Source organism: Xiphias gladius, chromosome 19, assembly GCF_016859285.1.
Source record: "Xiphias gladius isolate SHS-SW01 ecotype Sanya breed wild chromosome 19, ASM1685928v1, whole genome shotgun sequence".
NCBI classification, from domain to species: domain Eukaryota; kingdom Metazoa; phylum Chordata; class Actinopteri; order Istiophoriformes; family Xiphiidae; genus Xiphias; species Xiphias gladius.
This window is the reverse complement of record NC_053418.1, coordinates 16,827,253-16,840,493: the sequence shown is the minus strand read 5'-3', so window position 1 is coordinate 16,840,493 and position 13,241 is coordinate 16,827,253. Positions and strand designations below refer to the sequence as shown.

At 38.7% G+C, this 13,241-nt stretch overlaps 1 protein-coding gene across 2 annotated transcripts in view; it reads right to left on the bottom strand.

Moving 5' to 3' along the window:
• Nucleotides 1-10,477, bottom strand: part of iqgap2 (IQ motif containing GTPase activating protein 2) — a 38,268-nt gene extending 27,791 nt beyond the window's left edge. For both annotated transcript variants that reach the window (XM_040154857.1, XM_040154858.1), the window contains exons 1-3: nucleotides 10,120-10,477; nucleotides 5,342-5,441; nucleotides 441-597 (exon numbers count right to left, since the gene is read on the bottom strand). In XM_040154857.1, coding sequence (XP_040010791.1) covers nucleotides 441-597; nucleotides 5,342-5,441; nucleotides 10,120-10,165 — 303 coding nt within the window. In that variant the 5' untranslated portion in view covers nucleotides 10,166-10,477. The remainder of the gene's footprint in view (nucleotides 1-440; nucleotides 598-5,341; nucleotides 5,442-10,119) is intronic.
• Between the last annotated feature and the right edge of the window lie 2,764 nt (nucleotides 10,478-13,241).

Sequence of the window (13,241 nt, the reverse complement as noted above, 5' to 3'; positions counted from 1 at the left end):
AGCTTATCATCAATGACCTTAAAACACACATGCTGAGCTGGCCAACTGATACTTAAAAACCTCATACTGAATCCCAAACTGATTATAGCATCTGATAGTCTGATAAGGTTTGTTTAAAATTTGTCAAAGAAAAAAAATAAATAAATTAAAAATAAAATTAAAAAAATCAAGCTCAAAGTCAAGTTAAATCTCACTCAGCCCTTTTTTGTAGTTTTGTAGCAAAGCTGCATGTTACAGTGACGCTCTAACACTCGCCTGCCACATTTCTCCCTTTCCAGGGTGAAACTGTTTAAACTGTAAGGAAGGGCCTGAAAGATCTGGAAATAGTCCTCCTGTCTGCTATGATGCAAGCTGGTGAAGAGTGCAAATGTAGTACGAATATGTACTTACCTAAACAGGGAAGATGGATATAGCTTAAATGCAAAAGAACGGAGATTTACCTTATATCGGGCCTGATCTCTGTCATAGATCCTTTTCTCTGACACCATTTTGGGGGCAAAAAAATTGGCAAGTTTGCCAAGGTAGACACCATTCCTCAGTCCCTCTTCCAATTCTGTGGTAGGGGGTAAGTCCTCCTCTAGGCAGGCCTCCATCCACCTGAAAATACACAAATATTGACCTTAGACCAGACAGAGGATTTTCATAAGCATTTTTAATATTCATCTCTTGCAACCAAACTGAGCTCAGGAGAAAACTAATTTTGAGGAAGTTATTACAAATGTTTAAATGAATTAATAATTATAGTCTACTCGAGAATGTTCATGGCTTAAAAAGCTTAAAAGCAGATAATATTATCTCAAATTATTGCTCAACTCACTGAGGTGAATATAAATAAAGATTAGATAAAACTACTCATTAGTAAAGTACAGTTACTTGTCTGGGTTAAATTTCCTATAAAATCTCGTGAGCATTAAAGTTTCATGCTCAATTTATTGACTTCTCTATAACAATGAATACCATGTTATGGTTATATTCAGAATATAAACAGTCTTGTGTGTTTACCCTGCCACCTGAGATCTTAGCCTTGGTTTCATGAAATTAGTTTTTATTGGATTAGGCACTAGGGTACACAACTCCAGTCATACAATATTTATTCGTTACACACCAGTGCCATTGCTCCTATAATTAACTGAAAAGGTTTTTGGTTAAACAGAGCAACAAATAAGTCTGACGGCCCGACAGAACTGGACATTGTTACAGGCAACACCCACACTGTGCCCAGCATGCTTTCAGGAGGGGGCTGTGGACAGATTTGCAGTCTGGGCTCTGAGACCATGTAAGTGTTAGTCTTAGGCTTACTTTTCGTGTGGCAATTTGAGGTTAAAGAGGTGGACAGTGAGCAAGATAATCTGATACTACTTCAATTAATCTAGAGCCTAATTTGATCACTGGCAAGGGATTATTGAGTTTCACTTGAGTAATGTGTGATCAAACGTGAAAGTGAATCACTATAAAGGATGACCAAAGAGACGTTTGAAAAAGTAAAAAAACTGATTAGAGAATATTCAGTTCATGTTAAAATAATGTTGACCATCTTTCAAACTGATGTCATTTCCCTTTGAAAGGTTGAATAGTGCTTCAGAGCAGCAGTGTCGGCCAGACTATTCCCAGAGATATTAGGAAAAACATTCCAAAGGGCTAGTGAATGATTTGTGAGCACAGTGAATCATCATGGTCTAAAAATCTGTAACACATTATCTTACTACCTGGAAGTGACACCATATTTATTACTATGGTAACACCTCTGTCCTGATGGTTCCAAACTAAAACAAAACAAAAAACAAACAAACAAACAAACAAACAAACAAACAAAAAAAACGCACAGTAAGTTGTTACCCTGTTGTTCATCATCCCACAAATGAGTTTAGCTTTTGCAAAAAAAAGAAAAAAAAGTTTGTAGTGCTCAGCGATTAAGCTTGCTTATGTTTCATCTATGGATTTCATTCACAACAACAACTCCTGCCTTCTTTCAGTCTTAAAGCAATAAAGCGTTCCTTCCCACATGCATGCCCACAGACACCTTGTTTAGGTTAATTAAATTTATGTGGGTGCTCAACAGATCCAGTCTGCCAAAATGTGTGTCAGCACACTAAGGACAACCACAACACATCATGTACTGTCAATAAAAACCCAGTGAGGTGTGTAGGTTTGGCACCTGGAGGAATAAAGCATCAGCGTAATCAATTCTGTCATCTTCTCGCATATTGTACAGCATCAGAAGACCTCTGCCATACTTCAATGTTTTATAAAATGGAGAGTGCAGATAGCCACTGCATTTGCTCTGTAAAAATACTTCATGTGTGTGTTAATATTACATAACTTGAGATAAACTACTTGTTTCTGTAGAATATTTTTATACCATTTCTCCACACATGAGAAATCCATAATTTTACAGGTTCTGGTCAAGGCTCAGGGTTAGGGATCAAGGATCAAAACATTATGACATGGTTCTCCAGCACTTTATAGGGGATTGGAACCTGGGGGTTGGTTTAACTTAAAAACAGTAATCTATGGGTGATTATGGGGGATTTATAGTCCATATCTGTATGGTTTGGGTTACTGGGCAGATGCTCCTTTCCCAATACTGATGTTAAGCAGGTAATTTTAGGCCTGTTATCAAGCAGATCCTATTGTTACATCAACATAATGATACATCAGTTAACCTTAACCAACCAACCACACAACGTTGCCTGTCAGGAAAAGGCCATTTGGCACCGAATCACTATGAAACGGATACGGACATACACAGGGCTTTCGCTCTCTCTCTCTCTCACACACACACACACACACACCACACAGCAAAAGTTTAGTCGCTGAGGCCAGCACACGCACGCACGCGCGCGCACAGACAGAACCACAGCAAAGTTTAGTCGCTGAGGCCAGCCAGATTAAAATCCAGACAATTTATGAAATCTTTTAGGTTTAGGATCATCACAGAAGCGACATACTAATGGAAAGAGAATGCAGATGATTACTGAGAAAAAAAGAAATCTGATTTTTTTTTAAATAATTGTTGGCGGGAACATGACAACATCATCTAAAGGAACATCCTGCATGGGTAACTCACTCTCCTGTGAAACTTCACTTCCTGTGCTTAAAACAATGTTGGGAGAATGTGTCTGAAAGAGAGAAATTTAGTATATGTGGTGGGGCAGGGTTTGTCTAAAAATTAGGATAGTATAATTCACTGAAAACAACATGCTTTACATTGACTAGGAGTGGACCTGTATAAAAGCAACACCAAAAAAGCTACAATTGCAGTGAGGGTACAAAGTCTTGTTCCAGAAACCTGTGTGCGCACACACACGCGCGCAAACACGCACACACACGCGCACACACTGAGGCCAGTTACTTTTAGGTCCTTGTTATCTGTAAGTCATTGAGCCATCTGTCACAAACAACCTTTTGCTCTCTGTCAAAAACTGAAACCTTTTTCCAATGCACTGCAGTTTAGCAGCACGAACAAATACATTGCCAGGTTTTTCTTTCTAATGTCAAGTCAAAATGTCTGCTGTGAATAAGACCAATACTGATGTTGCAGATCAGGCAGGGGTCTCTTTAGTTAAGTCACTGATATTTGGAATAAGGTCACTGCCGAAAACTGTATATATGACATTGAAGAGTTAAAAAAGAATGAACAAAGAATCATCTTGCCATGTAGAATTATCATAAAATCTGAATTCCCATACAACCTTAATATTAAATTCAGTGTTGTTTTACTAATAATTACACATTTCAGATACAGTTTTAAGGCAACATTTCCCTGCATGTGCACGGTCAAAAAAGTGTCACTTTAGTATTTCTGATGATCTGGAGTAGTGGATTAAACAATTTCTTCAAAGATCATAACCCAGGTGTACTGAAAGTGTTGCTTATTCATTGTTGCTTTGTTTTAGTGACTGCTAACTCCTGACCCCAGAGAGCAGAACTTAATCCCACGCTCTCTGCGGTTGACAGCTTCGTTAGAGGTTTTACTTAATCCTAATCTAATTTGACAACTTTCCCAGAATAGAGGCTCAATTGCACTGAGGGAAAAGAAAGTAGCACTGGGATGGAATAACAGAATAGCTAGAAAGTGAATGTGTGGGTAGGTGTGTGTGAGTGTGTGTGCGATAGTAAAATAGTGGTCATTTTGAGGTTGACCATAGTGTGTTACTTAAGCATCTGTTCACTAAAACTGTCTCTGTGCAGCTCAACTAGCCTACCACTGGACTTGTGAAAGCACACTAAAAAAAAAAAAAAAAAAAGTGTCATAATCTAGGCGTGGCCCAATTATGATGGATAACTGAAACTGTGCTTAGTCTAGAATACCTGCCCCTGTAGACCCTTATTATCCTGTGACATAAAAAGATAATGCAGGCTACTCAAACAGTCTTTACTGAGTCAAAGTGCAAGTTTAGTTGTCAAAAAGTAATCTGAGGAAATGCTGATGTAAATGAGGCTGCACACACTCATATACAGAGTGACCCAAGTAGAAGCCTGATTGTTGAATCACCACTAAGACACAGCATGCTACAATGGATTTAAGCATGAATAATCCATCCTGGGATTTAATCTCTTTATGACAGGGTGGGTTTGTCACAAAATCAATATGTTAAAAGAGGCATATCACACTTCCTGTTCCTTCCTGTTTAGATGGATTCCCTTATGAAGAACACAGGAAGTGGTTTTGTTTTAGTTTTACTTAGGCACCTCAAAAGAAAAAGAGTCTTCGTCAGATTTATGTTGTCGTCAAAATAACTTACTTCTGAAAAAAGATTCTAGTGGAAATCAGGAAAAAAAAAATATTCACTGAACTTACTGAGAAAATTATTAAGAAGCCTTATAGATTTTTAGTTTTTTGGTGGATTATTTCAGCAGTCACAGAGGTTTAAGGGCATGGTGGAAAGAGAGCCAGTCTTTCCACTAAGTCCGCACCTCCCCTGTTTTAATCACACACGTTCTCATGTATGCTTACAGCTCCGTGTCATCATCTCATTGCAGCTCAATGCTTCTACAAACATTATTTAATCACACACTGCTTTGATCCATTATCTATCACATTCCCCTCACTTTCTCTCCACCACGTAATTTCTCAACCACTCCCTGCTGTTTTGATATTTGCATTACGATGTTCATTAAACAAAAACTTTTAGTGCAAAAACGTTCTACATAATCAAACTTTAAAGAACCTAATGTTTGCCTCAAGAACACACCCAATTCTTATGAGCTCTCAGATGTGACAAAGCAAACAAATTAAGGAAAGTGGTTGGCTTTAATTAGTATTTGCTATTAAGCTCCTCTTATCTTCATCTCTACCTCCCGCCATCCTTTCAGCTCCTCACATCTCCTCCCATCTTACCGTTTGGCCTCCTCCAGGTGACACAGGTATTCGTAGGCAATATTTTGTCGTCTCCTCTCATCCATTTCCTCTGCTGACAGCCTCTCATCATCCTGAATGGCTAAAAAAACAAACAAAACAAACAAAAAAACAAACAAAAAAAACAAAAACATAATTTAATAATTTTCCATTATTCAACATTCAACAGTTAAAAGTAGGGCTGGGTGATATGTTAAATCATTATCACCAAATACGTATATTTTCTGATAATGATATACTGTATGTCGAAATGTGGCACAAAAATGACATAAAATGCTTAAAACTGATCAAAACATGACCTGTTTTCCACTGTCATTCATAACACGAAACCAAATCCTTTATGTGTGTAAAAGAAACTTAATTTTGAAAGTTATTAATTATAGTTTGCTTGGATAATTCGTCAACAGAAAAAGAAAGTCAATTAACATTAAACATAACATAAACATTTATATTGAATTACAGCACAGACCAAGTTTGAGGTGCACTGCTTATTAATTTTCAGATCAGACTGGATCCCACTACAGAGTGCCTCATTAAGTTCATCAGCCAGTGAAGTGTCCAGATCCATACTACCTGCATTAGTCATTCACAGATACTTCATTATGTTTCATATTCATATAGTAAGTTATCTTAAACATGAAATACAATAGGCTACTTCAAACATTTATCATCAATCGTAAAGAATCTCCTCTCCACAGAAATGTTTTCTCCTAAAAATAAGTTGGTCATTAGACTGACATTAATAGTACAGTATAAACTGAGGCATCTGAAATAGAAAATTATTTTGCTGATGTTTACTGAGGGTCTTAAGGGAACTTAATTCTGACATGAATGGTGCAGGTAGTGTACAGCAGGTGACTTTCTAACTTTAGTGGAGTAGCTTCTTTCATCTCAATTCTGATACTGTAGTTTCATATCAAAGAGTTCCCATAACAACCAAAAACACCAAGACTAAGGGGATATTTCCTGTTAAAGGAGGTTTATTTTAATTTTTAGAAGCTTGATTAGCCCTCAGAAAGTGTACCACATCACATAATCCACTGAGCCCCTTTATGAGGGAAATGAAATGGCCATGTCAAAGTGGCCGTAGTGGGGTGCCGGACTGATAAGTGACTTCTGAGAGTTGACCTTTACCTGCAGCTTAGAAAGATCTCCTCCCCCAACGTTTCTTACCCCACTCTAATCCAATCAAATCTCTGTATTTCTGGCTGAGTGAAGGGACAATGTCAGGTCCAGGAGCTCAGTTTAAAAACAGCACCTTCTCCAACTGGACAAAGTGCCCTGCCCTGAGTTTGAACTCGGTTTTTTTTACATGGAATACATACCGTATACATGCATACTTGCATGCAAACACACACCAGAGTCAGTTTATCTTTCTTCACATGAGATGTGAATATTTCATCCTCTAGTGATGACAAGTTAAACTTCTTAAACATCTTGATTATCTTAAACAATGTAATCCCAGTGCCCAGGTGGAGGGCAAAAAATTACTCTGGCATCTGAGACTGCTGTCTACAACGGCCAGTTTAAACCAGCCTCCATAAATGAAACTAATTCAGCTGTTTACAATATTGAAATTCATCGAAGTTATAGACCTGTGCTGGACTTAGTGCTTAATTGTCTTTTGCAGCATTTTATGACAGCAAATTGTATTTAATGTACTTAGAACTGCAGTGCCGAGTATAAATCTATTTTCCCTGTGGGACGTTAAAGAATATTCAATCAAGCCTCTATGGGGCTTCAAGCCTCTTAAAGAGGCTTGACATATACTCAGTTGGCAGTTTATTTATTAGGTACACCGAGTTACAACTAAAGCAGTCTAATAAAACAGTCCTACAATAAATTCTCCTTTCATGAAGGTTATGATGATCAGTTTTTGTTGAAATTTTATAGAGTTGATTAAACTGTATGATTGTTTTGGACAATATAGTTTGTGGTATTGCTGAACTTTATTGCTTCAGGCATTTCTGTTACTTAGCCTACCCGCGCTGATATAAATGAAGTGGAAAAAATAATAGGAACACATGTCCATATAACGCAGTACAATTCAAGAGCACCACAAACTGCAGCCTCCAAAACGACTAAAGTATAATCCGCACCTCCAAACAGTATCAACACAAAGTGAACATTATAACTCTCATGAAGGGAGGATGTATTGCAAGACTGTTGTATTAGACTGCAGTAGTTTTAGCTAGGTGTACCTCATAAACCGCCAACTGAGCGTATCATACTCATATGTGAGGAGAGACACAGGCCAAACACTTGCATATACCCTCACCGAGCACTTTGTTAGGAACACCTGTAGACCTGCTCATTCACGCAATTATCCAATCAGCCAATCATGTGGCAGCAGTGCAATGTATAAAATCGTGCAGATACAGCTCAGGAGCTTTAGTTAATGTTCACGTCAAACATCAGAATGGGGACATAAACATGATCTCAGTGACTTTGATAGTGACATGATTGTTAGTGCTAGACAGGCTGGTTTGAGTATTTCTGAAACTGCTGATCCCCATGGGATTTCCACACACAACAGTCTCGAGAGTTTTTACTCATAATGGTGCAAAAAACAAAAAATATCCAGTGAGCGGCAGATCTGTGCACAGAAATGCCTTGAGGATGAGAGAGGTCAGGGGAGAAAGGCCAGACTGGTTGGAGGTGACAGAAAGGCAGGCCACAGTACCTCACATAACCACTCTTTGTACTGTGGTGAGTAGAAAAGCATCTCAGGATGCACAACCTGTTGAACCTTGAGGCGGATGGGCTACAAAAGCAGAAGACCTGATTGGGTTCCACTCCTGTCAGCGAAGAACTTAAATCTGAGGCTGCAGTGGGCACAGCCTTACCAAAACTGGACAGTTGAAGACTGGAAAAACGCAGTCTGGTCCAATGAATCTCGATTTCTGCTGAGGAACGCAGACTGTAGGGTCGGGATTTGGCATCAACAACATGAATCCATGGACCCAACCTGCCTTGTGTCAACAGTCCAGGATGGTCGTGGTGGTGTAATGGTGTGGGGAATGTTTTCTTGGCACACTTTACTTGACACCCGGAATGCCAATCAATCATTGTTTGAATGCCACAGCCTTTCTGAGTGTTGTTGCTGACCATGTGCATCCCTTCATGGCCGCAATTTACCATCTTCTAAAGGCTACTTCCAGCACAATAATGCACCATGTCACAGAGCAAAAGTCATCTCAAACTGGTTTCATGAACATGACAATGAGTTCAGTGTACTTCAGGGGTCTCCCCAGTCATCATATCCGAATCCAAGAGAACACCTTAGGGATGTGGTAGAACAGGCAATTCGCAGCACGAATGTGCATCTTAAAAATCTGCATAAATTATATGGTGTAGTCATGTCAACATGGACTAGAATCTCAAAAGACAACATCATCTTGTGTAATCCATGCCATGAAGAATTGAGGCTGTCTTGAGAGCAAAGGGAGGCCCTACCCAGTGTTCCTAAAAAAAGTGCTCGTTACACACACAAAAATCACCCTAACCCCTCATGAGCACTGTGTCTGGCCATCCAACCATAGACCAGTGGCCCAGCTTTGCAGCTGACATGGATGCAAATCTTTAAGAACACTCATCTATGAGGCAGAGCAGCCCTAGTGCAGCCATCACACACTACCTCTGCTGAATCACTCACACACTTCTTGGAAGAGCCTTTAACCTTCAGGATGGGTTTGTTGCCTTTGTTTATCATAGGACCACTGGACCTGAGTTACAGGCTCTATGATTATGACTCATGCTTTTGTCTAGCTGTAGAGTTATTCTACCTAACCTTTTTTTGGGTTCAACAGGGGGAAAAAATAAAAAAATAAAAACCCAAGGCTGACTTTGCTTTTAGGTCAGTTAAAATGCATACCGCATTGAAGACAGCTTGTTGGTTGCTGAGACTACCCTATCTCACAGTCTTTGCCACAAAACATCTACCTACGAACACAGCATAAGCTATGGTGGCCTGTATGCAGAACAGGAGTTTGTCACTGAAATTCAAATGGGCCAAATCCAAAGCAAAAAGACTGCAGTGATGACATAATTGATTTGTTTTATCTCTCAAAGTTGTACATTGCCCTCAGACGTTGGTAAGTGACAAGATACCTACAGCAAAACCTTACTTAGTGAAGCATTTTCCAGACTTAAGATGTGTTTTGTTTTTTTTCACTCCTGGTAAAGTCATGGAATCAGTTATAGATTTCTCAACAGCAGCAAAATCCCGGGTTAATGGTTAACCTATGAGAAAATGGCAAATGTGTAGACAGGCTGATATGCTGGCTACCACCATTAAATAAATAGATAAAAACCACTGTGGTGCATCTGGGGGCACTTTGGAGGAAAAGCATAATTCAAGACGTCCAGGAGTTAAAATTGAGACAGTTTACAGCCCCCCCCAATCCCAAACATCTATACCTTCCACCCTGAACTCACCAATTTTATAGCTCTAAATTAACAACCATGATGTGAATCCAGCTAAAAACCTCCTCCATTGACAGTTTGTTCACTCTCGTTCACCTCTGACCACATAAAATCTCTGTTTTCACAGATTTCCAAGGATTGGCACCCCTAGTATAGGGTATCCCCCAGTGCTCAGTGGAGCCAGGTGCGGACGGACCACCTGTTGCTCATCAAACATCCCTATGAAGGCACCTTACGTTAGCTTGCTTTCATCCCTCCGTCTCCCGTGACCAAGCGAAGTTGGGAGTTCACTAAGCTATGTTAGCTTAAAAACCGTCAGAAAAAGTGTTACTTACTCCCATAGCGTGGCTTTTGTAAAGCTGCAGTTTCTTCATGGTACATCCTGCTTCGTTTCCTCCTTCACTTGTGAACTCGTCTGAACTGAAAATAACTTCAGCCTACACGATAAGGTTACAGCAACCAGCCAGCAATAAGCCGCGCCTCTCGGGATATATTGATATGAATAAAATGACTCGTGTAACTGACTGGGTGGAAGAGAAAAATAGAAAAAAAAAAAAGGTAAATGGGGAAAAACAGTCTTCAGAAGTTACGTGTAAGCGCCAACTGTCACTTGCGGCAGACAACCCCCATGCTGTGCACTTCTTGGGCTTGCCTCCTGAGCGGTGCTGCCTGGCCGTGCTCTCTTTTGCCCCCGCCACTGTCTGAAGCGAAATGATTGACGGGATAGGAGACGGAGATTTTTAGCACCTTGCACCACCTGCTGGTCAGAAAGTGGCACATGCCGCATTCACTGCTTCTGGGGGGGGGGCGAATAGAATCAGTTACACGTAGGCAGTTAGTTTCAAGAATAAAGGCAAAAAAAAAAACCGTAGAAAAACATCATGAACTGAGAAAAATAACACATTTTCTTATGATAAATGCCCATCTAAAATAAGTTTTTAATTACATTTCATTTACATACATATATTCTTCAAATACTGGCAACCACGGGGAAAAATATCATTCTTAAATTCAAGTTATTATTCTATAGAAATATTGTTAAGATCAAGGTAAATTTTGACTTTGTTTTTTTTTTTCCTTTTCTTTTAACATCTGTCTGTATTAAGGATCCAACCATGTCTCAGTAAAATTTTGTCAATTACTGTAACTGTTTCCCTACTTGATTTCAGCCACTAGGGAGCAGCATTACTTTGAGATTATGATTGAAGGGACCATAGGGAATGCAGCCGGTCCTGGTTGGGATTCTCTGCGTATACTAACACTGCCAGAGGTGTTTCTAATATTTTTCCCACCCGTTTTATGTCATGTAGGGTAGGCGAAATATTGGAAACTGTTCTCAGTAATGTACAGCCCAGTTCAAAAGCACCACAAACTGCACCCTCCAAAATGACCATAAAATTTAATCAGTACCTATCTGTAACAGTTTCAACAAAAACTGAACTTTATAACCTTCATAAAGGTAGGATTTATTTCAGGGTTGTTTTATATTGGACTTTTTACCGCTATAGTTTTGGTTAAGCTAACCAAATAAACTGACATCTGACTTTATTTTGCCCTCTTAGCTTCTGAAGTAACAAAAGGGAAATTTTGCAATTCAAGTCTGTGTTTGCATAATTTCTCCCATGACTGTGTTTGTTTGAAAATAATGCAAAATTAGGACTCCATCATGGTGCAAATGTCTATAGGTAAGTGAAGTAGTGTAATATATAAAAAAGTGTGGAGATTAATTTGATTCTGGGGCTAGAGATGAGGCTTGTGGGGGAAATAAAAGCACAGCATAATTTGCTAGAGAACATAACTTTTATTGTATATATGTTCAAAAGCAACACAGTCTGCAATCCCTGCCTTTCCAGTTTTAAACATTATTCACAGAGCATCATTTGGCAAATATTTCCTTACATATTTTCACACTTATGGACCTCTGAACATATAGCTCAGTCATCTTATGACTGGCAGGCCCTTTACAATAAAATACACAACTTTATTCTCCACATACATTTGATTATCTCCATTAATGGATGAACAGAAATTACAAGAGCGATACATTCACATTTTTCCTTGACAAAATCTTAATATTGCCATCATTTTCTGCCAAAAGACTTTACAGTAAGAACGCAAAGTTGAGCACAAAAGAACATAAGTTTTCTTACACACATGCAAGTTGGTGCAGACAGACACACACACACACGCGCGCGCACACACACACACACACAGACACACACATACACACAGAGTAGCAGGTGAATAGGGACTTAAAGCCAAGGACACACAGAGATGTACAACAGAGATACAGAAGATGGACTTATCGCTTGGACAGAGCAGGAGACACATGAGTCGAACGAGGAGTTTATACACATTTAACCCAGAACTTCACCAGTATCAGCTTTGATATGTACATCATTTTTACACTCATGCATCCACACGCAGGCCCACATACTCATATAGTACTCTCGCTTTCTCTCTCTTATACACATTCTCACACACATAAAATACAGTACATATATGCAATACCCCAAACACCTCAAACATAACAAGTAATATAATTTCTCCCCAATATAACACAACAGGTAGATCTGCCACTCATTAAGGTTTTAACCAGAACCAGAACCATGCAGATCAGTCCTTCTGTTACTCTTGCTACTGAAAGCAGTCTGCGTCGCTGGGCAAAAGTCATTGCTTTTAATATCAGTGCATTTATATAGAATCTGTATACCATACTTTTTGTTTCAAAAATATTTAAATCATATAATTAAAATATCTTTTCTGCAATAGCATCACACATCATTATGTATTTCAAACTGATTTTACAAAATATGAGAAAAATATTAGGTTTATGGAAATGGATGCACATGTACAGTGCCACTTTGGAAGCCTGTTTTGTTTCTTTTTTTTTTTTTTTTTTTTTTTTTTTTTTTTGAGTAGCCTTGAGAGAGCCAACTGCAGTGCAAGGACAAACTACCTCTATGCTGCAATCACAGATACCACAAATGCAGAGAAAAGCAGGAGAACACAACCTTTAGCCACAGAAAATACAACCCACAAACACAAATTAAGCAAGAGTGTAAACAACTGAATTGGTATGTTGATGCAACGTGATCTTATTCATCATCATCTTTATTACTTTTTATCTTATTTATTATCTTATTATCATTATCTTTAGCAGTATTCATTGAGGTTCCAATGTTCAAAGACAGGATATATTATAATTAGTACTAGATAGGTCAGGTTTTCAGGTGTGAGATTATGGCAAAAGTAGTTTTTTTTCCAAGAATCACTACAAATGTAAGAGCTCAATTTTTATGATCTGGTTTTGTGTTTGTTTCACAACTTCATATGTATTATGCACACAAACACAAATTCGCCCTGGTTGTTATTTACATTATTACTTTGTAGTCATGCACGGTAACTTAAACCATTTGATCGTGTTATGATTCTTTGTTACCTTTTGTAACAACTG